The following is a 27,986-nucleotide window of genomic DNA, read 5'->3' as shown; positions in this document are numbered from 1 at the left end:
ACGTAACCTAGACGTTTTTCCACATACCCTATCTGTCATGAACCGGAATACACAGAGTTCACGTATAGCTAGAAAAGACAAGCATTTGAGATTTAAAAGTATAGAAATTGTCAATATTTTTAGAAAATAACCAATTGTTTCATAAGATAAGACCCTTCTTCCTCGACTGGGATCGTTTAGAGCCCTTTGAAGCTGCTTTTAAACTGCATTTTGGAAGTTCAAACTCAGTGGCACCATAGAAGTCCATTATATGGAGAGAAATCCTGAAATGTTTTCCTCAAAAAACATTATTTCTTTATGACTGAAGAAAGAAAGACATGAACATCTTGGATGACAAAGGGGTGACTACATTATCTGTAAATTTTTGTTCTGGAAGTAAACTACACCTTGAAAGTTGGATTTTGGTTACACAACCTGAAAACAACAAAATAACAAAATATCAACGTCAGCTGACGTCGATATTGGACATGAGTTGACATTAGACATTGAATTTACATTGAATTTTTGTCACCCGACATTGCAACCGAATATTTTATCATATAACGTCTTATTACGTTGTGTGCCTGCTGGGAAAGTCCACCCCTAAACCTAACACTCAAATAGGGCTTATCTTACACAGAATTTTGCATTATTTATGGGACAACACTTCCTAGGGTGACCACCTGGCAATAGATCTGTTGCACTGTAAAAAATTACTCTGGGGGGTATTAAATACAACCCATAAAAAACAGTTAGATTTTACTTAAGTATATTAGTCATCAAGTAAAATATATAATAATGGGTAAATTCTACCCTCACTACCTATTAGTTTACAGTAATAAATGCAACACGAAAGAATTAAGTAATATATACCGAAAAATAATCGGTATATATATTACTGGTGCGCATGCGTCAACGTTCAGGAGGGAATCACGGGGATACTCGTGTTCTGTGCCAATGGCGGGACAGTGATGTGTCGAAATAGAGGTACGTTTTATTTAAAACATTCTGATATCATCATGAATGCAAATGTTAAAATGTTTGTTTGAAGTTAAGAGCAACAGAAATATTTTGTACTGGCACAATTCTGTGTTATGTTGTCGGCAGCACCACAGCCGTCATGAAAGATTAACGTAACTGTTAAGATTTTGTGGTTGGTCAAACTTAGGGTGACCATATTCTGAGAATCCAAAAAGAGGACACCCCCCCCCCCCCCCAAGGCGCTTTTAGAAATCACACATTTATTTAAATTCTCTTTCTGTTTGAACTAAATCTTATATCAAAACCGTATTGCCCTGTAAAAAATATCATCTCTCTTAGTCTTTTCTTTATACAGGCCTAATGCAAACATAAATAAATAATACATAAAATGCTTAAATAAGAATTGCCTTGTAAAACATTTATTTTTTTCCAATTTGTCTGTGAAACTACATTTGCGTTTCGGCATGTTAGTGACACACAGCTCTTGCAGCGCAGATCCTCGTTTGTTTTGTTTTGACAATTGGGTCTTTCACGTCATCAGACAGGTACCCAGGGCTGGACTGGGGTTAAAATTCGGCCCTGGACAAATTCAGCCCATCCGGCCCACAAGTTACACATGAAAGTTTTCTTGGGTTTCCTGGTGAAAAAACCCCCAGCTAAAACCAGCCTGTGCTGGATGGGTGGTTTTAGCTGGTCAGCAGGTTGGTTTTAGAAGGGTTTTGACCACTTTTCCAGCTTGGCCAGGCTGGTCTTAGCTGGTCAGGCTCGGAAACCACCAACTAAAAGACCAGCTAAAACCAGCTACTTCCAGCCTAAACTGCCCAACCAACCAAGGCTGGTTTAAGCTGTTTATTTCAGCAGGGTTATAGGGTCTTTAATTGGAGTACATGAATGAATAAAACAGGATTTAAACAAATAATGATAAATACTGCTGAATTCAAATGCAACAAACTTAATTACATTTTTGTCACAGAGAAATGCATGCAGTAAAGCATTGATTTTGAGCTAGAATGCAGGAAATTTGTTGCTAATAAATTATGTAATAAAAAAACATTAATTAATAAAAATCATCACCCTCATGTCGTTCCAAAACTGTATGGCTTACTTTCTTCTGTGGAACACAAAAGATATTTTGTATAATGTAACCAAACATATTTGGTTACCTTTGATTTCTACTCTATAGACAAAAAAGTTTTGAATTTCTCAAAGTATCTTCCTTTGTTACACAGAAGAAAAAAGTTCATACAGGATTGAAATTATTGAAATTACATGATGTTGAGTAAATATGACAATTTTTATTTTTGGGTAAACTGTCCCTTTAAGAACTTTATTATGTATAGTAAAAACCTAATTTATATAAGACCCATATTTAATTCTTTAATCAGGCTCTTATTGAATTAACATTTTACTCCAATTAAAACGAATTACAACTAAAAATTAAAAGAAATTATTGATTAGAATATTAGTAGTAAGACGGTGGTCACAAGAAAACATTAGTTATATGGTTTTTAAAATTAAATAGTAATTATAAACTATGAAATTTGTAATAATTTTGTTTTGACAGTAATTATTTATTGGCATTTTCCACTTTACTTCATCATGCAGTATCCAGTGTCGTGGCTGTTTTCAGCCAGCCCAGCAGAACTTACAGAACCTTTAATGTTCTCATATCACATGACTGTATAACACAATTCAGTGTGTTATCTGAATGGATCAAGCAACTTACACTGTTTATCACTGTACATCGTGGCAGAAGCGCAGCGCGCGTTCGTCAGCACTGTGCGGGTGATTGATCCCACCGCTTCACACTTTTCGGCTTTTTGCGGTTTTGAATGCGCTATAATTTAAAATAGCGCCTAATATGGGGAGGTCTCCCTCGCTTCGGTGATCGGCCCACTGGGAATGTCCCGGTGCTCCCGATGGCCAGTTCATACCTGCAGATACCTCAGAATACTGCCGGTGGGCAGTGGCTGCATTTAAAGTGTTGAATTAATGACGGTCAGTGAAATGAGGTAAAAAAAAAAAAAAAACGGACATTTTATGATATTTTACAAAATCCCCCCGGACATAATTTTATAACCAAAAAGGAGGACATGTCCGGGTAAAAGAGGACGTATGGTCACCCTACAAACTAGCTTTGAAAACTGAGGACATTGTCCAAAATTGGCACCGGTAAATGTGAGTAAAAACATATAGTTGTGATTCAGATATATTACCTGTCATTAGTTTTATGTATATGGCTAAAATGAGCAAACAGCTTTAACGAATCTGCAGCGCGCGTTTGGTTGAGCGAGTGAGAAAGAGAGAGAGTGGCTTAAATATGCGTTTGTGAGTATATTTTTCGTTCGTCTTCGTATGTCAACATGATCTGCTTCATTCGTGGTGCTAAGTTGTAAACAAAACTTACTGTACACTAACTATTTTGTCTCTCAGTGAATAATGTGTTATGTACACTTGGTATTATAGCTCACCTTACAGGGAACGTTAAGTCCCCAAGGCAAGCTAAGTTAATGGTTAGCATGAATGTGCGGTTGGCGTGTGCTGTGGTGAAATCGACAAAAACAAAAGATAGAATTATGTAGGCTTATACTACAGGGCCGTTGAATGCTTGAATCTGATTGGCTGACGAACGTTCTAGAGGTGTGCATTATATTCAGGGAAACGCACGGCGAACGTAGTTCCAGGCAGCTTTAGACCGCAGTGCATGTCTATATCACTTCGCCATACGATTTTAGTTATTTCAAAGGTCCTTACAGCCCAAAACAGCAAAATAACCAAAACCCACAATGACACTGGCCAAACTAATAAATACAGTAAACATCAGGATAAAAACGACAGATTATTTCCATGTTTTTTTCTACAATATATTACGTTTTATTATGTACGGAAAGCACAAACTCTTATTTCTCTCGCGCCCTCTCACTCACCTCACAGACGCACACACATAACGTTACAGTTTGCACTCGCGTTAGCATTCGCGCTAATGTTGTTAGCGCTGCTCTGACGATTAACAACTTAAAAACGACATGACAGCTCTCACAAGCGAGGTAACAACGGCGTGGTCTTGAAGAAAATGGACTTAAAGATTAACTGTTAGTAGAGACGATGCTGCCAGTCACCCTTGAGAGACACAGACATGAGAGAGGTAAAGTTATACACTTAGTTTCTCTCCCTCACTCTTTCCGTCTGTCTGCTTGTCTGTCTAAACTTCATTATTAACGGCATTATTTTGCTATTAACAGCCCAAGCGTCGTTACTAGTTCTAAAATGACGTTTTGGAACTAGCAACGAAGCTGTTGAATGAGCTGCGTAAGAAATTAATCCTACTCACAATAGCCTTTTAAGGATAAAAACGGGACGAATGTCTTGAAATATATCATTTGATCGATGTCTTGAGGTGTGGTAACTGTAGTATAAGCGGAATAATTGACTTCGGGCCGTAGAATTCTACGAAAATAATGCACACCCGAGGTGTAACGGCCACTCCGCTTCGCGTCGTGACCGCATCACCACCTCGGGTGTGCATTATTTTCTAAGAATTCTACGGCCCGTCGTCAATTATTCCTTACTTAATGCATTTTATATTCATTATGTGATCTTATGTTATCTTGAGTTTTATATATTTTGTCAATTCACTTTGAGTTATGTGTTTGAGTGATCTTGAGGTTGCAGACACATTGCAATATGAACTTTTTGAAAACTAAATTCTAACAACTAAATTCCATCTCTTTATAGTTCCAGAGTATTATGGAAAAAGGACAGTGTATGTTGCCTCATTGAGTATCCTGGGGAAGACCAAGAAGAGCTCTTTCAAGATCGTCAGGTATGTTATTGATCAGACAGATACACAAAATGTTGCCCAGATGCCATTGTTTTATTTCTAATATCAATTACTGTGATTTATCTGATCAACCAGTCCAGTTTAAAACACTCACAATATGTTTGTTTTGTTTGGCAGTACATTTTAGCGATAATTCACCCAAAAGTAAAAATTTACTTGATGTCATGTTGTTCCAAACCCATAATATTTTAGTTAGTCTTTAATACACAAATGAATATATATTTTGAATGAATACTGACTGATTTCTGTCCATCAAAAGAAAGTCTACTCATCCAAATCTCTTCATGCTTCAAGAAGTTCATGAAAAGATCATTAAAAATAAATACTTTGAGCAGATTAAGATTAATCCAAGTCTTCTGAAGAGGCACAATAGTTTTAAGTGATACACAGATTTAATTTAGGCTTTTATTTATACATTTACATTCATCAGCCAACATATAAATAAGCTCAGCCCTACTTGTTTGATGCATGAGAACAAACCTCATTGGTTCTCACTCGTCAGGCAAACAAGTTTGAGCTTCCATTTACGAAAACAAAGCCTATAATTACATTATATCAATATATGAAGTTCATATAAATTCATCAGGTCTCTTTATGAGACTTGGATTAAACCACTCAACTCACATAGATTTATTTTACAATCTCTTTATGAACTTTTTAAAGTCTCAGTTATGGGTGAATAGAATTTCAGTGTAGGGACAGAAATCTCTCAGATTTTATTTATTATATGTAAATATAATAATATAGAAATATGTAACTATTGCCATTTGTGTTTTGAAGATGAACAAAAGTCTTATAATTTGCAAAACAACATGAGGGGGAGTTCAATTTTCTTTACAAATTACATGTGAGAATAAATTATCCTTGACATTAAATTTTGGGGGATTAATCCAGTTTTTTGTATTGGAGCATATCATGGCCCACTTTTATAAAAAAGACACCTCAACAAAACATTAGAATGGCATCATGCTAGCAATGTAGAATCACAAAGAAAACAATTTTACTGGAACATGTTAATATGCTTTAACAAATGTTAAAAATAAATAAATGATATGCTTCTTGTTTTTCTTTCTAACAGGAGGATGAACTTGAGGCACACACAAATCAAATGATGAAGATGCTGATGATGCATGATTCAGGAGGACCCAGCCTCTTATTTTTCAAGTGTTGTAGCCTTTGTTTTAACAAATGACGTCAAGTCAGTTTTTATATAGTTTGAAATGAAAAAACGTGGGACAGCATTTAAGATTATTGTTTTTAGCACATATTCTGACATGCATGAAGACATTATTATTTTTTTTTTAATGGGAAGCGTTTAAGAGGTTTTATGTAACATCAGTGATAGAAAGTTGTATTTCACTTAAATTGATTGTAAGAGAATTGTTTTGAACATGCATTAATACATTTGTTTAAAGAAGAAATGTTTGTTATTTGGTTAATAAAAAGTAAAATGCAATGTCCTGTGTCTGACCTTTTTTTTTTTAGGTAACTTCAACCTTTCCGGAATAAATAATGTGTAATTATTTATATTGGCTAATTATTATAAATAATAATTTAGTAGATGAACTTTTGCCTACTAAAATAGAGTTAATATTACTCAATATTTATAGCTAATTAGTATTCAAAAATATTACTTAGATTTTACCTACTTTTTTTTAGTTAGTCATAGCTGTTAAATGTAGGTATTTTTTACTCAAATATATAAGGGTAGAATCTACCAAATCAAACTGAGTGCAAATTGTTACCTCAATTTTATTGAGTAGATTCTATAGGTTATTTTTTACAGTGTGCGAGACCATGCGGGACAGATACATTTAGGCCTACTACTGTTTTGCTATCTAAATACTATTTTGCATCTGTTGTAATATGCTCTTATTTGTGTTTCTGAGCACACACATGTAAGCAAGAAGTGCGCAAATGTTGTGTTTGAAAGCTGCATCGTTTTTTTTAATTAGTTAAAATTAATGGAGAATATTGTGTTTCACCGCGTACGGTCGACCATTTCCATCAGTGGTTCTAGATCAATTGAAAACCAACAGACTGATTAAAATGCAGGACATTTTCTCAATATGCAACATGCGGGACAAGGAGTGAAAATGCAGTACAAAGCAAAACACGGAATTTTCCATTATTAATGAGACGACGCTTCCCTGGGATTCCATGTTTCAACAGGCAGAAACAATCGATCTTATATGTAAGCAGATGCAATCAATTAATAATGTGAGCATCATCAATAATCAGCATAAAACTGCAAACTAACTGCACTGTAAAAAGTTTTCACCAGTTTCAACTTAACTTAAAGTGCCCCTATTATGCCATTTTAAAGATAGCTAATATTGTTTTATGAGTCTCTTAAAACAGGTTTACATGTATGCAAGTTCAAAAAAACACTTTAGTTTTCTCCAAAAATAGATTTAATTTTACCCCATTTCTAAATGATTCGTAAACGACTCGTGTGAAGCAGTTCGAAGAATCAGTCTCTCTAAACCCCTCCTTTCCGTGAGCCCTCACTGCTGTGATTGGTCAGATGGTGCAGTCCTTCATGATTGGTCTACCGCTACAGCGCAAAACGAAACGCCCATTGCCATAACTGAATGACAGCTGTGGAGACCTGTCAATACATTGAAAAGATGACCTCGATTTTACCCTATCAATTCGAGCCGGAGTCTGACGATGAAACGGTTGAAGTGGCACATCGACAAGAAACTGTTTTGCAAGCACGACTGGAGCAGGACGTTTCTCAGTGGTAAGTGTCATATGTTAACTGTGGAAAGTGCTTGCAATTTGCTTTTGTAAGCGAACCGGGCACACCTCTACGTTGTGAACTTCAACATTGTATAATGCATAACACTGCGTTAAGCCATCGTTTATCATTATCATTACTTAAACTAATAAGGCAGACAGACAGTCAAGCTGCATCAGTCACAATTTTTAGACTACATTGCACTCACAGCTGAACAACAAAACTACAGAAACAGAAAGTTACAGCTACAGAAAGTTAGCCGGTTACCAAGACATGTGCGGGGTTGTTACACACCATAACGTACACAAAGACGTATTTTGAACGATCGCTAGAAAATACAATCATCAATTATTGATCATACTTACAGGTAGAAGTTCAGAGGAGCAAGCCGGTCCAAATAAACTGGGCACTGATCCATTTTTTAAAGCCAAGCGTTTGGTGAATCCCGCGTTGTAACGTTACTCCCCAAGATTGGAAAAGCAGTCATCAGTAAAATGACGCGAACACAACACAAGATTGGAATTGTACTGCTGAGGTGTTGTTGAAAAAATGAATGTTAACCACTCATTCTTTGTAGATTACTCTTTCGGAAGGTTATATAAAACAAATTTACTCTCACAGCACAGGATACAGCGTCTTCTTTACATGATGTAATCCACGTGAAAATTGTACTGTTTGTGGGCGGGCAAGTTGTTCGGGACATAGAACGTGGGCGGACATTATGCAAATGTGTTAGTTTGTGACGTGTGGCCATAACAGAAAAAGACTCGAATTGCTGACGACTCGTTTAGGCGAATGTGAGCCGACTCTTTTTTTTTGATAGATAAAAACTTCATTTATCGTGCACTGTCGGCGTCACAACTTTGCAGATAGTTTATGTTCACATACAGCTACATGACACACTACATGAAATATATTTGAAAAGGCATAATAGGGGCACTTTAAGTTTAGCAGCTGCCTTAAAATGTTAAGTTAAATCAACTTAAGTCATTTCAACTCACAAATTAAATCAACTCACTTTTATTGTAATAAGTTAAAATGATTTGTAGTTTTAAGCTGATTTAACTTAAAATGTTAAGGCAGCTGCTGAACATAGGTTCCCTTCCGGGAACTCGAGTCATGGAACGCCATTGGCGGGCAGCACTCTGAATCATGTCTACAACCAATGAATGACGGGAGTGACGTCACAGGCGCGGTGACGCCATCAACCGGGAAGTATAAAGTGCGTGCGTTTGAAGCCGGCGGCAGCTTTTGTCATTCAGCGAGAGCGCTCTGTGTCTGTCCCGGTCATACTGCTGTTTTTTCGTGCCAGTTTGCACGGCTTTTATTTGAGTAGTATGACCTCTAAAATGCAACCAAAGGGGGAAAGAAAGTTAAGAAACTAAGGCGGTACAAGCAGCCACATAGATAGTGTGTTCCTCCCTGCCAATGCTTCATTGTTGGTGGGGATACACACAGTCTATGTGTGGTCCGCTTGAGTGTAGAGCACGCACAGTCAGCCCTCGAAAAGGCTGACTGTCCACAGTGTGAGCGTAAAAAACTTCCACTGCGGGTGCTCCGCGGAAGGCTCTCTTCGAGGAGGGAGCCTTCGCTAGCGTTTCTCGCGGGTCTGGCCCCGCTTCCGCCGAGGCGGAGCGGTAGCTGCACTCGTGGGGATCGCAGCTCGATCTATGAGAGGGAAGGGAGACGGGTGTTTAAAAATACCCTATCTCCTCTCCTATCTGGTGGATCGGTAAACCTCCTACTGGATAAGGAAGCCCGCAATGCGGTTACTTCCTTCCAGGAAAGGTTTTCAACGCTTCCCATATCTTCCTCCGAGGAGGTTGATGTGAAGAACGTTGTCAAAAGTATTCAACCGCCCCCCCCCCCCCCGATCGCCTCAGTATGATGAGCTGGTGGTTGTGCTGACTAATGCATTAGCTAAATAAGAAATATGAGCCGCAGAAAAGCAAACGCTATGTTTTCTGCGGACTAAGTCAGCACTTCCAAAACGGAGCTTTCTGTCCTTCCCCGATCTGCACACTGAACTGTCTAGATCAAGGGAAAAACTAGATGCCGCGGGTTGAACAGACGCTAGCCAGCTATCTGTCGCCCAGTCTGGCATCATCCTTGAAAGCTCCGTCTTTGCTCTCCAGGCCGCCTAAATAAAACTTCAGGCTTGATGAGCAAATATACACGTGTCGGGGTTCCTGACGGGAAAAATTAAACCCCAGCCGTGTACCAGCTCCTCACATAAGAGGCTCATAATAGGAGCATTGCAGCCCGTTTCCCTCCGGTGACACCTAGAGGGCGGGATTAGCAACACTCCTGACCGGGGGCTTCAAAGACTGAGCCCGATCCGAGGGTCGTGCTTTGGTCTAAGAGGCCCTTGGCTAAACAGCCCCTCTCGAGGGGGCTTGCATTGTCAAGCCTTCTCGGGCTTTCAGGAGATCTGTCAGCTAACCCTGCCAGTGTTACAGGGCGCTGCAATCTCCCGCGAACCTTCTCTAGCTGTTCCGCCCGGAAACGTAGCGGCCCTGGAGAGTTCGCAACCCCCACGGGGGTCTGCAGAGGAGCTAGCTCAGGAGCTTCCTGCCAGCTCGCTGTTACAGGTCTCCAAACTAGTTCCTCAAATAAATCCAGACACCAGTCTCGAGAAGCGGGTTCCCTTAGTAAACTTTCTGGTAGCGTGGAAACTACTGCCAAATGTTTCTATGTGGGTCCTGCGTACTGTAGAGAAAGGTTACGCTATTCAGTCGGCACCAAGCCGCCACCTTTCAGTGGGGTATTTCCAACTTTAGTAAGCCCCGAGCAGGGTCTGGTAATGGAACAGGAAGTAGAAACTCTTCTGAGGAAGGAGGCCATCGAGGTGGTCCCTCCTCAAGACAGGGATCCGGGTTCTACAGCCGGTACTTCATTGTTCCGAAGAAGGATGGGGGGCTTCGGCCCATCTTAGATCTCAGGCTTCTAAACCGCTCAGTCAGAGAACTGAAGTTCAGAATGCTCACAGTCAAGCAGGTCGTGTCACAAATCAAGTCCGAGGACTGGTTAGTCACGATAGATCTAAAAGACGCGTATTTCCACGTCTCCATCCTTCTTCAACACAGGAAGTTTCTCAGGTTCGCTTTCAGGGGCGAAGCTTACCAATATAGAGTACTTCCTCTCGGCCTAGCTCTTTCACCCCGCACCTCCACGAAGTGTGTGGATGCTGCGCTGGCTCCTTTGCGACTCCAGGGCATCCGCATACTCAGCTACTGGCTGATCCTAGCCAGTTCGGAGCAGTTAGCGGTTCAACATCGAGATGTTGTTCCCGTTCACATGAAAAAGTTGGGGCTGAGACTCAACGCCAAGAAGGCGTGGTGTGGGACTCGACCACGATGCAGGCACGAAGGTCTCCTGCTCGGATCGATTCCATACTTACTGCAGTAAATGCGGTCAAGCTAGGCCAGTCACTTACTGTCAAACAGTTCCAAGTACTGTTAGGTCTTATGGCAGCCGCTTCCAACGTAATACCTTTTGGACTGCTGCACATGAGGCCACTACAGTGGTGGCTCAGGACCAGGGGGTTCTCCCCGAGGGGAAACCCGTTCTGCAAGATTAAGGTCACCGCGGCGCTGCCTACGTGCCTTGGCCATGTGGAAGGAACCCTGGTTCCTCTCTCAGGGTCCGGTATTGGGGGCTCCCTGTCGCCGCGTCTCGCTAGCGACAGACGCCTCCCTCACCGGATGGGGGGCGGTCATGAGTGGCCGCTCAACCCAAGGCCTGCGGAGCGATCATCATCTCTCCTGGCACATAAATTGCCTAGACACTCCAGGCCCTGAAGTGTTTCCTTCCAGACCTAAGAAACCGTCAAGTGCTGGTCCATATAGACAGCACTACGGTGGTTCATTACATAAACCATCAAGGAGGTCTCCGCTCACGCCCCTTGTACAAGCTGGCGTACCGGATACTCCTTTGGTCTCAAGGAAAACTTCTCTCCCTGAGAGCAGTCCATATTCTTGGACATCTGAATTGGGAGCAGACGTCCTGTCAAGGCAGGGGCCGAGGCCCGGGGAATGGATGCTTCACCCGGAGGTGGTGAAGCAGATCTGGAGAGTGTTTGGCCAGGCTCAGGTGGGCCTCTTTGCAACTCGAGAGTTATCGCAAGGTCCCCTGTGGTACTCTCTAGTACCTCCAGCTCCTGCGGGACTGGACGCTATGGTACAGACGTGGCCGAGGCCTCGTCCGTACGCCCTTCCCCGTTCGCTCTGCTCCCGGAATAAGTCCCGCTCTGCTCTCTGGAATAAGTGTGACCCCTGAGGGGGCGCATCTCATAGAGGCCAGTCTCTCAACCGAGGTTGCTGAGACCATCCCTCACTCCAGAGCTCCCTCTAGGAGGAAACCCTATGACCTAAGAGGAAGTGGTCTACTGCATGGTGTACCAACACCAGTTTGACCCAGTTCACTGCCCGTTCGGTACAGTACTGGAGTCTCTGCAGTCTCACCATCCGCGGGGCTAACCCACTCCACCACAAAGGTCTGTTAGTAGGTAGAGTCCCCTTGGTCATACGTTTCCTCCACGGTCGGGAAATCAATGCTTCATCAGGAAGCAATGAAGCATGGAGAATTCTTATCCAGACTCAATGGGACCTCTGGCGATTCAACAGATATCGCAATGTTCTCTCTGGTTCTCCTTAGTGCCTCCAGGTCCGCCCGGACTGGACGCCATAATACAGACGTGGCCGAGGCTTCTTCTGTATATATTTTCCCGATCGCTCTGCGCCAGGAGTTCTGGAAAGAGCACGCCGGTACGGCTAGTCCGAGCATGGAAAAAAAAGAGAGTCTTGGACCTCCCCTCTCAGGCTGGGGGCGCGATCTGCTACCCCCACATGGAGAGGTGGAAAGTTATGGGTATGGCCCCTGGGGGGGCGCAACTCATAGACCTTGGTCTCTCAACCGAGGTTGTTGAGACCCTGCTCCAATCCAGAGCTCCCTCTACGAGGAAACCTTAAGTGGAACCGGTCTGCTTCAGGGTGTTACGAACACCGTCTAGACCTAGTTACTGCCCGTTGGTACAGTACTAGAGTCCCTGCAAACTCACCTGTCCACAAAACCAGCTCACTCCACCCTGAGGGTGTTCGTGGCAGCTTATTGGCCTACCACGCCCCTTGTGGTGGCTCGTCGGTATGGTTTCCTCGGTGGTGCACTCGGGTTGAGACCCCGAGGGGTCTCAAGCCTCTATTACCTCCACTCTTGGAGTACGACCAATGGGAAGTATATCTGTCCAGTGTGAGCACTGGGCACATACGGCCACAAAAGAAAGCATGTGGCACGATCAGAGCTATCAGTAGATGGATCACGGATGCCATTTCTACTACTTCCAAGTCCTCTGGTCTCCCAGCTCCATGGGGAGTCAAGACTCACTCCTACTGAGGCTGTCTGCCTCTAAAAAGCTCTGATGGCAGGTGTCCTTAGAAAACCAGGACATCTGCAGTGCTGCGGGTTGGTCCTCGCCTCTGACATTACGTCAGATTCTATTAACTCGACCTCAGAGCCGTTTCAGGCTCCGCTGTCCTCTCGACTTAGCGAGTCTAGGTCCAAGAGAGTCAGCCACCTCCCTAGCCAGGAGGAGACTTCTCAAGGCGCATTCTTTCTGCGGAAAGAAGAGAAGTCGTTATTCGCCATGACGCTCCTCGTGTGCCTGAGGGCCGAGGAGTGTCCCTGCATCCTCGTGAGCCCGAGGGCCGAGGATCAGACTGCCCTACTTTGTTCTCGTGTGCCCGAGGGCCGAGAACCATACAGCCCTCTTGTCCGCGGAATGCTAGACAATGGCTTAATTCCCCTCGTGTGCTGGCGCAAGAAGCTACCAGACCGAGTGTATTTCGGTCCCTCTGGTTCTGGCCTTTCCCAGACCAAGGACTAAGACTCCTCGTCTGCCTGAGGGCCGAGGAGTGCCTCCTGCACTGGCTGGGCAACCAGGCAGAGGCCCACTGCTATCCTCGTGCGCCTGAGGGCCGAGGATTTTACAGCCCTCTTGTCCGTGGAATACTAGACAATGGCTTATTCTACTCGTGTCCTGGCAGGAATACCAGGCCGAGCTTTCGGTCCCTCTTGTTCTGGCAGAACCCCAGACAAAGGACTAAGACTCCTCGTGAGCCCGAGGGCCGAGGAGTACCTCTCGCACTGGCTGGCGAACCAGGCAGAGGTCCACTTGTTCTCGTGTGCCTGAGGGCCGAGAACCATACAGCCCTCTTGTCCGCGGAATGCTAGACAATGGCTTAATTCCCCTCGTGTTCTGGCGCAGGATGCTACCAGACCGAGTGTATTTTGGTCCCTCTGGTTCTGGCCTTTCCCAGACCAAGGACTAAGACTGAGGAGTCTGCCTGAGGGCCGAGGAGTGCCTCATGCGCTGGCTGGCTACCAGGCAGAGGCCCCTACTGTCTTCTCCGTGTGCCCGAGGGCCGGGGATTGCAGTGCCTTCTTGTCCGCGCAATGCTAGACAATGGCTTATTCCCTCGCGTCCTGGCGGAGCTCCAGGCCGAGACTTGGATCCCTCTTGTTCTGGCTGAACCCCCAGACAAAGGATCACCCTCTCCTCGTGTGCCTGCGGGCCGAGGAGCACTCTTGAGGTCGAGTGCACTGTCCTCGTGGGTCTGCGGACCGAGGACTACCCACACCATCTGTCCGCGGAATGCTAGACAGTGGTCATTCGGTCCCTCTTGCTCTGGCTAACTCCCAGACAAAGGACTAAGACTCTGCGTGTGCCTGAGGGCCGCGGAGTACCTCTCGTTCTGGCTGGCGACCAGACAGAGGAAGACTACCATTCCTCGTGTGCCCAAGGGCCGAGGATTACAGGGCCTTCTTGTCCACGGAATGCTAGACAAGGGCTCTCTTCTTTCCACCCTGGTTGAACAGACACTGCGCAGGGCTTGGAAATTATGGGGGCGTTGGTAGTCTCGTTCCCCATAGCGTTCCATGACGCGGCTCGAGTTCCCGGAAGGGAACGTCTCGGGTTACGTATGTAACCTTAGTTCCCTGAGGGAACGAGACGCCGCGTCTCGGACCATAATTCCCGCACCCTGCGGCGCTCGCTTCATTCCTAAAAGAGCTGCCGCCGGCTTCAAACGCACGCGCTTTATACTTCCCGGTCGATGACGTCACCGCTAGGCTTGGGCGGTATTATGGTATACCGCGGGATCTAAAAATAGCAACGGTTTCAGTTTCAATACCGTTATACCGTCATAAAAGAATGCACTTATATAGGAGACAAGGATTAAATATTAAATATAATTTATTTAATGCCTAAAAATGCGTAGTGATGCGCGGATGGTGGTTATATCCACGGGTCGGGTGGGTCGGGTAATAAAAAAATGCATTCTGATTATTTGCGAGTGGATGAGATAAATCAATAATGATGCTAATATTAACTACATTTTCTAAAACATGAATGTGTTTTATGTACTTTTTTCATCAGGCAGACGATTTCATTTGTGTAGATTTTGTAGAAACGGTGACATTCCCTATAAAGTTTGAAGGGAGTTATGCCTGTGCTAATGCTATTGAGCACGGCAATGCAGTGCTCGGCTTCGCGTTTACCCACTTCTCTGATGCGCATCTTTCCAAAATCATGACAGTCCACCGCATGAATAGCTAATTCAATCGCATTAATAAATTGAAATATTCTCTAAAAACACCCAGTAAAGACAGCGATGTGGTCAGGACCGTGGCGCCGCGGCGGCTTCTTTTGAAATATATTTGACGATGTGCCTAATGCGCCCGCTGTGTCCACAGATGCTGCCTGTTCATTCATACGTGAGAGCATGTCAGGCTAGGCACGCAGTGGTATAATAATAATTATTATTGATTATTTGAATCAGTAGATTATAACGAAAACAATACCTTAAAAATGAAAAGCAGCAGATTTTTACCATCAGACATTTCTTAAACTGGTGAACCCCTGTAAACTTCAGTCCAAGCATGCGTTTGAATAGTAAGTTCAGAACGGCTCTAATACAGAGAAAACCCGACCGATTTTGTCAGAGATTGCGGAGAGTCGCATCCAGATGTCAGTTATTCTTTTCTGCTTGGATTTGGCTTAAAATCATGAGTGATAAATATAAATGTGCAGCGATGTGCAGATCAGCTGAATCAATCTGCTGTTAAAACCATCCGTTTCATCAGGATTACAATAGGCTAAGTGTAATATGACGATCAGGTGCAGTTATCTAAATCAGAGAAAAATATAGGAGCGGGTGGATAATTTATTTGAAGTCATCAAGTGACAGCGTGGAGGAGAAAGAGAGAGATGGCGAGTCACGCACCAAGTGACCTGGCGCGCGTTTCCCAAAAGCATCGTTAGCCAACTATGGTGGCAAGTTCCGTCATTACCAACATAGTTCAAATATTCAGTGTTTCACGACACCAGTTCAAACCAACATTCGCAAACAGCGTCACAATCTATTTCTTCCATTTAAACTAAATATAAATGCTATGTATTTTGTGCGTCCTCTATAAGCACCGTTTAGGAGTAGTGCGTGTGCATTTTGCCTGAGGGAACCCCGGTGTATGACGTTAAGAGGGAACCCGTGATGAATCAAACATCAAATAAAGCGTAATGACAGGGGGGAAAGAAATGAGTCATTAGGTGCCATATTCAATATAGCTGCATTTTTGAGATCCCTAATCAGTTAAATAGCCGACGTTATCACTCGGTTACGTCATTGACAACTGCCCTACATTGTTGAACTAATGTGGTTCAAATGATGGAGATGCAACTGTGTTCGGGAAACACTCGTGAGCTAGTTCGTTTCCAAAACAATGCATCGTACTATGGAGGTTAACCAGCGAATTATGTCGTTCTACGGGAAACGCACCCCAGGATGTTTATGTTAATTTTATTCTGTTTGACTGTTGTATTTGCCCTTTTTTTTACTGCTATTTGTTGTTAATAAAAGTTGGCAACATTGTTGTAGTGTTTGGTATTCAGTTTCTTAACGGTATAGGCACAAGCCAACAGTTTGGTGACGCTGTCTGAGCCTTACGTCATTTTTTTTATTTTTTATTCACGGTAATACCGTATACCGGGGTAAAATAGGGAGTACCGCCCAAGCCTAGTCACCGCGCCTGTGACGTCACTCCCGTCATTCATTGGTTGTAGACATGATTCAGAGTGCTGCCCGCCAATGGCGTTCCCCATAGCGTTCCATGACGCGGCGTCTCGTTCCCTCAGGGAACTAAGGTTACATACGTAACCCGAGACGTTTTTAAGTTGAATCTGGTGAAAACGTTTTACAGTGTGGGTGAAACATCGATCCAGCAAGTAGTAAAGGACTGTGAAGCTTTGGCAGTGTTGATGGAAGCGATCTACTTCTGCATCTATGCTTTGATCATCTAACTAATTTGACCCAGATGAAGTCTTTGAAAAAAAAACATGATTTTCTCAGTTTTTTGCTCAAAATGTTGCTTTTTTAATGAAACTTGCCTACATTCAAGTGTTGATAAAAAAGAAAAGAAAGTTTGAAGCTAGATGAAGTTTTTTTTTTTTTTTTTTAAGTACAGGCTTTGTTCTTTGTTGTGATATATTACATGGTTATGGCATTTTAGTGAAAATGGTCAAAAATGCTGGTGGTGGCTGGCAAAAATAAATACATAAAATACTGGCAGGGAAAGAGTTAATCAGATTGTATGAAACATATGAATCCGATAGTACAAGTACTACCAATTCACCAAAATAAAAATAGTTTTCATACGTTTCATATTTTCATACTCTACTTTCATACTCACCTTCATGTCTTTTCAAGCCTGCACAATTTACTTTCTTCCGCAGAACACAATATATTTATGAAAGTTCATAAACTGTGCTTGACTGTACAATGAAAGTCAGTGCTGTCAAAAAATAATAAAATCTTTTTAAAGTTGCACAGACATAATAAAATAATGCTTGCGGTGTTAGATGTTCTCAGAAGTTCCTGTTAATTGTTCATTTATGTTTTTCTCTGCATTGTTGTTATTAAAATGTTATGTTTTTCTTTAGTCTGTATTCTCTAGTCACTTGTTTTTTTGTACCAATCAGTACAGAGAATGTTCACATGTGTTTACATGTTTAAACATCTCATATGAACAATTGTAATATAAAGGCGAAAGTAGCTTGTGGGCGAGATTACATTTCAAATAATGAAGTTAGACAGGAAAGACTAGATGGACATTGTGTTGGTTTCATATGTATTACACAGAATATTTGTTTTTGACATAACTTCGTTTAAGTAGACATGTCAAGCTTTCTACAGAGATATATGAGAAATATATCTCTCATGTCTGTGTGTCAAGTATACGCTGAGTTTCAGTTCACATTTTTGTGATGTGTTTTAAATTGAAGATCATGGACACAGAGGGCTGAAAGCATACCCTATATGTTTTCTTTATTTTACAAAAGCACAAAGTGTTGTTGTTATTATGAATGTATACAGATAAACGTAGACACTTTACAGATTTGAATGATATATTGTTCTTTTCTGTATGATTATCTTATATTGCTTTAAATATGTGATACCATACTGCTTTTTACTAGTGTACGTTTTTAATGCCAAAATATATTTTTTCCCCATCACTATTACCTTAAATGAGCCTGTTTTACACTAAACACAAGTAATAAGGTGCTAGCATTAAAAATAAATAACTAAATGATCATAACAAAGTCTAATTAATATGAGGAGGGAAATCAGATTTATTTCCAAATGGTTATTAATCTACACAGAATTCATGCAAATTGTTGCTATAAAGTGATTACATAAACTGGACTTTTTTTTCTCAGATGAAATCAAATTATTGTCAGTAACCTAAGATGTCCCATACTGCAAAATATTGTATTTAAACACCAACTTGTGAAATATAGTTATTAACTGCTCCATCCTTTATTAAAAGCCAGTTTGTATACTAATGTCCGTCAATGCAAATGCACATCAAAAAAGTGAAAGTTTTGGCTCAGATCTCACCCTGAACAAATTATTCTGTTCTGTATATATTTTTTATGAATCTTAGTGCACATAGTTTTTTAATACACAAGGGATGAAAACAAGGCAGAAAGGCCTTGAACCAGGAAACAGTGGGCAGATGTTTTCACATTTCTAAGCATGACTCAGGTCTTTTTTCTCACTTTCTAAACACATAAAGCCACACACACACACACACACACACACACCTGAGATTGTCTTTTCTTTTTAAAGCCTGCCTGTGAAAGCGGGCATGTTTGCACGATTCCCGCTGTGGCCTCTGTTCCCATGACAACAGCATGACAAGCCAGCAAGGTCACAGGTAGCGGCAACACGTGAAATCATTTTGAGACTATGTGCCGAAGGAAAGAAGGTCAGACAGAGAAATTAAAATAAAAAAAGAGACAGTAATTATGAAAAATTAACATGTGGGGTTCTAATTACTAGTGCATTTGTGTGTTCATTAACCTTCGTGTCTTGAGTGGGCGTTTCACAGCACCTGAAAGATGACCTTTAACTCGGTGTAATTGCTCTGTTTTAGTCTAACACCTGACCATATCATTACAAAAGACAAACTGTTTTACTTTAAGCTGGTCTCATTGCAAAGCATCAGAGACTGCATGGTAGGATATCTGCATAAATATAGCATTGTTATTATGGAGTGCACTGCATTTCTACTATTTCTTACATTACATAATCCATTTTTTGTGTTTATTTTGTTTGAATTTAATTTTATGTTGCATTTATGTTTACTATTATTGTGAATTTATTATAGAGTTGAACAATTCTGAGGCTGGATTCACACTTTATTTTTTCTTAAATGTCTTAAAAACATTTCTTAAGACAAATCAGCCACATTGGATTTCATTGTAATATCAAAAGCGAAAGTAGCTTGTGGACGTGATCACATTTGATATAATGAAGTCAGACGGGAAAGACTAGATGGACATTGCATTGATTTTATACGGATTACTTTATCACAGACTATTTGTTTTCGACATGACTTCGTTTAAGTTGACATGTCAAGCTTTCTATAGATATATCTATCATGTCTGTGTGTCAAGTAGTCGCTGAGTTTTTAATTGGTTTTTATGACGTGTTTTAAAATTAAGATCACAGAGACCGAGAAGGCTGAAAGCACACCCTATTTGTGCTCTTTATTTTACAAAAGCACAAAGTGTTGTTGTCATTATGAGTGTATATAAATAAACGTAGATCCTTACAGATTTGAATGATATATTGCTCTTATCTGTTTGATCAAAAATAACTGATTAATTAAAGTTTCTTTAGGGGTTATCAGGAAAATATACCACAAAATGTGTTGGCGGGTTTGTCGACCCAAAGGGTTAAGAAATATATGAGAACAGTATTAAGAACTTGTTCTAAATTAATACAAAATAAAAATACTAAACAAACAAAAATGTAAGAACAGTATGTCATTCACTTAACATTTTCCAAAAGAGTCTATGCAAATTTGTTAATTATTATTATTGTTATTTACAATACATATATATGTGACCCTGGACCACAAATTTTTTTTATTGATATTTATACATCACCTGAAAGCTGAATAAATAAGCTTTCCATTGATATACTGTTACTAGGATAGGACAATATTTGGCTGAAATACAACAAACTAGAAAATCTGGAATCTATGAGAACAATATGAGAACTGATTCTAAATGAAAATTAAATAAAAATACTAAACAAACAATTTGTTTTGGAATCTAATACACTTGTGGTGCCTTATATTTTAGATTTACTTTAAAAAAGGACTCAAAAGATTTGTCAAATTTGTAAACAAAAACCAGTTCTCTGTTCCCAAACAACTAGTTAAGAACTATAGATCTATATGATAATATGGTAGATTTTTAACTAGTGTTACATTTTTAAAAATCTGTCTTCAATATGTCCCTCCTCAACTTCCTGTTTCTACAAGAAATACATCCATACAAAAAAAGAAGACAGTACTTGTCTTTGCATGGGGTCTTCAAAACACTTCTTCCTGTCATAATTTTGTGATGGTACTGTATATGAGGATCTCGAAAAATTTTATCAAAATGGTGTGAATTCTGTTCAGAGTGGTTGAACTAACTTATTTTTCTCTTTTTGGGTTCTTTTGGAACCCAGCATGGTTATACTAATTAATGAGTTGTTAATTTCATTAATTAACAACACTGTGCAAACCCAGCACTTTAAGTGAACCAACTGTCAAAGACAGCAGGTACAAATGTGTTGGGATATTAATCAGTCTGTGCTTAAGCTAGGAGCTTTTGATGATAATTAATTAATTACATTTTTCTACCATTAACAGTGTTAAAACTGGTAACTGTGGAAAAGATCTGTTGAAATCTGTTTAATCCAACTTTAAACTCTCCTCAACCAATCAGATGAATCCATGGGAACTATAAACAAGAGCTTAGTAGCCACTTCCTACTTATGTTGATCACTCTAAAAGAACTTATTTGTTGTATTTCGTGCAATATATTTCATATTGTATTTTCTATTTCAATAATCAATTAATATATATTACAGACTTGTATTGTTGTGACATATTTTAATATGCACTGACGTTACAGTTAAATGACTGATTATCTGTTCAGTTACTTGGATCATTATGCTGGAATGTGCAAACTAATTAGCATACTACATCTCATTAAAGCGTGCCTAAGTGCCAAGAGGAAGTGGAATTCAATTGAGAAAGACAAGAATATGAGTACTGTCATGCTTCTCAACAGTAATGAAGTGCCTAATAAAGAACTTGTACCTAATTTACAAGTTGAAAAGCAATACATTTTCATTTCAAATGTGATCTCATGAATACTTAATATTAATAGGTATTTCTAGTCCAATCCATGAAGTATAGTTCTAGCACACAATCTGGAAGTGTAAATTAGTTTCTGTGGAGAATTGTCTTTTTCTGTGGCAAAATGTTTATTGAAATGTTTAAATTGATTCGTGTTTAAACTTGAAATTTAGTGTTTCCCAGTTTATAAGTTGTTTTTAGTGAGATCCTCAATAAATAAAACCCTTGAGTCTTTTAATTACCTATAAAAGAATACTTTAATGCTTAAATCTCTTCCTCTAGAATTCCCACAGATTTTTCATCCAAATTTAGAGGAAAATAAATAAATACATAAAAATCTGCAGATTCCATCTGGGGCTGGTAATGAGATCATGTTGTTTTAACATCTTTTTTCCTTTCCAAAAAAAGAATTATGTGAGATTTTGCAGTGATGATAACATTTACATTTATAGGCAAAAGCTTCTAGTGACTCTAACTAAAAGACCTCATATGCGACTCCTGTCCCCTCGTCTGCCATAATGGCTTCACTGTGTGTTTTCATAGGAGGGCTGCAGCTGCTGCTTGTCATGGTGTGTTTTCTTGAAGCAAGTTTTTTTTTTTATCTGTGATTCCCTTCTTCCTGGTCTTGACAGATATTAAACTAACAATACCTCTCACAGCAGTCCCAGACCAAAGAAAAAAAGCTGCAGACAAAATATCAGCTGCAATAGTCGAAAGAACATTATATGAAGTATCTATAAAGTGGAAATAAATAAATACATTTAATAATAATAATAAGGAGAAGAATAGAATACAAAAATATAAATATAAATATAAAAGCAACTCGCAATAGTTACATTGTTATAACCAGGGTTGCTAGATCTGCGTAACAAAACTTCCCCAATTGGTATTTTAAACTAGCCCAGTCATGGCTGAAAATAGCCCAACTGCATTTCTAGGGAAAATGGGTAAAAATTGCATCAAAATCGCTTTATGGAGGGTCAAAAGCTGCATCACTATTAAAGTATCCCAATTCCACTGGAAAACTGCAGACTTGGCAACACTGGTTATAATATACATCCTAGTAAAAACTGGAAAATAAAAAGTAAGGAGAAAATATACTATAATGAGGTCTTTTAAGACAACTGTCAGGCACATTTTCATCATTATGATTACCATATGAAGCAAAACTTCCCCACCAAGCAAACCCTGAATTCACTTTAATGAGACATTTCTTTCTTCTTCATGTTAAATAAAATGCACATTTGTTGGTGATTATTTGCTAGAGTGTGTTGTAAATGACTATTTCAAGACTGCAAGAAAAGCAGACACACAAACACAACAAGAAGCCGCTACTCTACGCCATTAACATGCAGAGACTCCATAGCTAGTTCCCCTCAAAGCTGACTATGAATGATGAAACATGATGTTTATGGTGTGTAAAATGACTTAGCTGAAGATCAGAGATGTTTTAATGCCAATATGCTGATATTTTTTAAAAATGGATTACTGTTTTTTTTTTTTTTTTTTTTTTTTTTTTGTCAAAATGTCTTACCCAAGACAAAAATGTCTAACTGTACACGCTTAAAAATAAAGGTGCTTCACGATGCCATAGAAGAACCTTTTTTGTCTAAATGGTTCCATAAAGAACCTTTAAAATCTGAAGAACCTTTCTGTTTAACAAAAGGTTCTTTGTGGTGACGGAAGGTTCTTCAGATTATAAAAAGGTAAGAAAGAGATGGTTCTTTAAAGAACATTTGACTGAATGGTTCTTTGTGGAACCAAAAATGGTTCTTCTATGGCATCACTGTGAAGAACATTTTAAAGCACCTTTATTTTTAAGAGTGTAGCTTCAACTCCAAACTATCTATCTATCTATCTATCTATCTATCTATCTATCTATCTATCTATCTATCTATCTATCTATCTATCTATCATCTATCTATCTATCTATCTATCTATCTATCTATCTATCTATCTGTCTGTCTGTCTGTCTGTCTATCTATCTATAAAATCACACTTGAGGTTTTTAAGTTATATCAGACTGTGTCTTGTGAAGGAATCCTTTAGAAGTTATTCTGAGTTTCTCATTTATATCATACAATAGTGCTGCTATTACATAGTAATAATAACATTATAACACATATGATGAAAGGGTGAACTATGAGTGCGCAGAAGATGACATGAATGAATTGTTGCTTCTGTGTGCAGCAGTGTGATGAGGAGAAAAACGTGAACACTGACTCATTGACAAACAGTCAAAAGTGACAGACAACAGAAAACGAGAACTAATTTTCTCTCAAAGCAAACAACCAGCAACCCAAGGACTGCCGTCACTGCCCTGTCTGAAGTGGTTTGCTTCTCTGTACCCAAGAGGTCCTTGGATTAGGTTTTATTGGACATTCAGCACTCCTTCTGCAGGAACTGTTTCTTTATTTTTAATTAATTTTTGCAAAATTAACATTTAGTAATATGGTTTACCTTTTATTTTAAGTGATTATTGTTATTATATATATATATTTTTTTTTTTTAATAGGCTGACACAACCTCACATTTCATCAGCATTTTCTGGTTTTAACTTCTGTGTTATCAGAACACAGTTAGTTAATGTATTAACGAACATGAATGAACAGTTAACAAACATTTATTACACTATTTACTGATCTTTGTTAATGTTAGCTAATAAAAAAGACATTCGTTGCTACACTGTAAAAAGTTTTCCCCAGTTTCAACTGCCTTAAAATTTAAAGTTTAAAAATTTAAAATTTAAAATTTAAATCAACTTAAAACTACAAGTCATTTCAACTCACAACAATAAAATGACTTAAAATGACTTAAGTTAAGTTAATTTAACTTAAAATTAAAAAAAAGTTTTTAAGTTGAAACTGGTGAAAACTTTTTACAGTGTAGTTCATCTTAGTTCACAGTGCATTAACTAATGTTAACAAACACAACTTGCAATTTTAATAGTGCATTAGTAAATGCTGAGATTAATATTAAGATTAATAAATGCTGTAGAAGCATTATTCATTCTTAGTTCACGTTAACTAATGTAGTTAACTAATGTTAACTAATGAAACTTATTGTAAAGTGTTACCATTAACATGAACTAATAAAATTGATCAGTTAGTATCTCAGTTATTGATAATTTCAACATTTACTGATACATAATTAAAATCAAACTTGTATCATACACAATCTAACATAACTTAATGGTCTTACTGGTAACACTTTAAAAAATAAGGATAATTAGTTAACATTAGTTAACATGAACAATACTTCTACAGAATTTATTGATCTTGGTTAATATTAATTTTAACCTTTACTAATGCATTATTAAAATCAGAAGTTGTGTTTGGTAAAATTAACTGAGAAATAACACGAACTAACAATGAACAGCGCCATTTTTATTGACTAATGTTAATAAAGATTAATAAATATTGTAATAATTGTTCATTGTTTGTTCATGTTAGTACATTAATGTTAACAAACACCTTAATTTTTATTCTTTATTTTATTAAACAATAACAAAAATAATAAATACAGTAATAAATTTACTGCAAACTGTTAGTTTAATGCATTAACTAACATCGACTAATGGGACCTTATTGTAATCAATAAAGCTAATGTTTCCCATTTGAATGTAATGATTTTAATCAAATCCAAAATATGCTGAAACAAATAGCTCTGACTCCAAATTCTGATTGAATAAGCCATATTTGCTGTTAAATGCCAAGTTGTTATTAATCTGCCATGCTGATATATTGCTTGGAATCTGCAAACAGCCTACAGGCTAATAAACTTTATTACTTGGCAGCTAAATTCATTACCATTATTATAATTATTATATATAACTATTAATTGACCATTGCTGTCTTTAAGGAGGGATTGACAAACTGGCATCTGTTTTGCTTTTTGTCTTGGAAAAGTATAATGCATAGTCTTCTGTGGCTTATTTTTGAACTGAATATGAAGCAACCATTCAGTTTCGCCAACAAAATTAATTTCCAAGCATCAGATCAGGTAGAAATGGCTCCTTAAGCTAATAATTTGCACAGCTGGAGTTATTGAATCTTCTTTCCCAGCTAACACCAATGGATAAATGCCATGTTATTTCCTCCACTGCAGTACACTCTGTCAAGACAAACCTAAGGGAGATGTGCGATTGCATTTTTGTTCTATCCTCCACTCTGGCAATCTTTCCGGGTCTAATTCAATAACTTGTGCCCTCTGTGGCGTTTACAGTGAGATTTAGAGGCGTCTCAGTGGGCGACTGCAGTTTTTCAACCAAACTTACAATGGCCAGTGCTATGGGAGAGAAAGGCCATCATCAATACCGGTTTGCTTTAGTTGCTGTGCTCATCTGTTCTTTGATCCTTCTCTTTCAATACAACCTTTCCAAACACCCAAGATTCACAGAATATGGAGTGCTTTCCTTAATGACTATTGATGCCCTCCCACCAATTCAAGCCAGTTTGCAAAGCTCCACAACAACAAGAATTAAAGGGTTATAAAGTTTTATAATAAACTTGATGAGCTATATAATCACCTAATATGAAAATAGGCAAATAATAATTAATCTGTCAAAGCTGAATACATAATAATGGTTCATACTACACACCATTATTTATAATTGTTTTTTTTTTGTTTGTTTTTTTCTAAATACAGTATATGCAAATATCTTTGAGTGGCAAGACAGTTAGTCATAAACTTTAAGTGTTTGCCATGTTTTCCACTGTAAAATCTGATTGTTTTTTCTCATATAACTATATATCAATTTACATTATCCATTATCCATACAGCTGCTGTTATTGGCTGCTTCACATAGCATTGTTTGATGTGTGAAGACATTCTTGTCTTTGGAAACAACAGCAACTTACTTTTATATATTTGTATAATGAGTTCTAATGCAGACATGATTAGAAGATCATATTTAATTATCTTGTAGTTCTTTATTGCTGTTGCTCTTGGCTTTATAGCTTTTAAAAAAAAACACTTCAAGTGACTAAAAAGGACCAAGATGGGGATCTCCAGTTGATTGATTTAAGCATTAAGCACAAAGCAAGATACTTGTCTTGATACTTGTGTAAACATTGTTATGCTAAAAGAATAGGGAATTAATCAAACCAAGGATTTTTTTTTAGCCTCTGGCTAAGCCAGCTGAGCGGAACTTATGCCTACCGACAAACATGGCAGTTAAACATTGGATACACATTTTTGTTTTTGACCTGATTTAGAGGGAAATCATATCAGTTTTTGCTCTGTCAAGGTCACAGCTTAGTGTAATAATGGTAAACTGAATTTACTGTGGGGAGACAAGGCATGAAAAGACTCACAACCACTTCAAGACGGGTATAACTAGGACAGCTGTGTTGCCTAGCACCATCAGAAACACAGTCTTTACTGTGGCAATAGAGTTTTTGGTCAGAAGGCACCAACCAACCCCCCCTACCTGGGTACACAGGCCTGAGAGTCAGACTCAGGGGCGTCTGGAGCAGGACAGCAGAACTGGTGTAGAACCGTCTGGTTCCTGTAAGAAAAGAGATATGGAAATGGTCACACTAGAGAATAAAGTCTTTTTTCCCCAAGCTAGCTCTTGCCCGTTGTTAAGTAGAATGAAAGTGGGTCATTATAGAAGCAGTGAGGGACTACCAGACCTTTTGCCAATACCTCAATCCCCAAAATAGTAAAAAATTGTGTGAAAATACTGTCAAACAAGGAAAATGTGTGATCTCTTGTCAAGGTGCCAAAAGTACATTTTAAACCAAAGTAATTGGACAGTAGTAAAAGAACTTCTATCCCTTTTCACACAAATTATGATTACAGGGCAGATTATTTATTAATAAACAATCATTTTATATAGTTTCTTTTAAAGGGCGTTTCTGGTCAAGTAAATGTGCTCAGTAGCCCACCCGGTACAGAATTACACTTGCAATGGGCACATTGAGTAACAGCTTGAGTATGAGTCTTGTGAAAAATAAGTCACTGTAAAAGAGTAAGATAAAATGGCATGTTTGCTTTAGTAAATGTGTTTTAATCGCAGGTTTACTTTTGTTAGCACTATTGGTTATGTTTAGAGAAGCAATTAGTGTCATTGGTCCATTATTTTCACATTTCACAGGACATTTTCTTTCTGAGCTGTAGCGATATGTACAGCAGCCAACTTAAAATATTGGCAAATTCATGTTTGTTGCTTTCGGATACTCGCATCTCTTAAACTCACTTGACATTTCATTTTGAAAAAGTTCTTTCTATTTCTATGAGCCTGGGTTTGTTTTAACTTACTGTTTATTTTGTAAATTCACATCTGTTACATGTTTTTTGTACAGGCCTGCTATTCATCAAAACTATTTTCAAATATTTAAATGGCTTTGCAATAATCAGAATGTCTGTTTGTGTGACTTTGTCTATTGCACATAATTGACACATATTATCTGAAGCTCTAGTTTATTTAAAAATGATTTTAAGTACTGACACAAAAACTAAATACAAAATGATTATATTCAATCTTAGAACATTGAATACAATGTACATAATCTGGTTGCAGATTATACTTAGTGGTGTGCTTCTATGACACAAATAGGCTAGAAGCTGACCTAGAACAGCTTTACACAGAAGGATGCCAGTGCATCTGTCTTTACACTGTCACAGTTGACTGTCCTGTTTACTGGGTAATGGAGTGTTAAATGAAGTCATCTATTTGTGGCAAAT

General features: G+C 39.0%; 1 protein-coding gene across 1 annotated transcript in view; it reads right to left on the bottom strand.

Annotated features, from left to right (window-relative positions):
* iqsec3a (IQ motif and Sec7 domain ArfGEF 3a) overlaps positions 1-27,986 on the bottom strand; it is a 240,154-nt gene that overhangs the window by 168,944 nt on the left and 43,224 nt on the right. Inside the window, exon 2 of the mRNA XM_073837815.1 lies at positions 26,728-26,805. Within this exon, the coding sequence (XP_073693916.1) occupies positions 26,728-26,805 (78 nt within the window). The remainder of the gene's footprint in view (positions 1-26,727; positions 26,806-27,986) is intronic.

Source organism: Garra rufa, chromosome 4 (genome assembly GCF_049309525.1).
Source record: "Garra rufa chromosome 4, GarRuf1.0, whole genome shotgun sequence".
NCBI classification, from domain to species: domain Eukaryota; kingdom Metazoa; phylum Chordata; class Actinopteri; order Cypriniformes; family Cyprinidae; genus Garra; species Garra rufa.
Note: the sequence above shows the minus strand (reverse complement) of the source record. Positions and strands in the feature narration are given on the sequence as shown.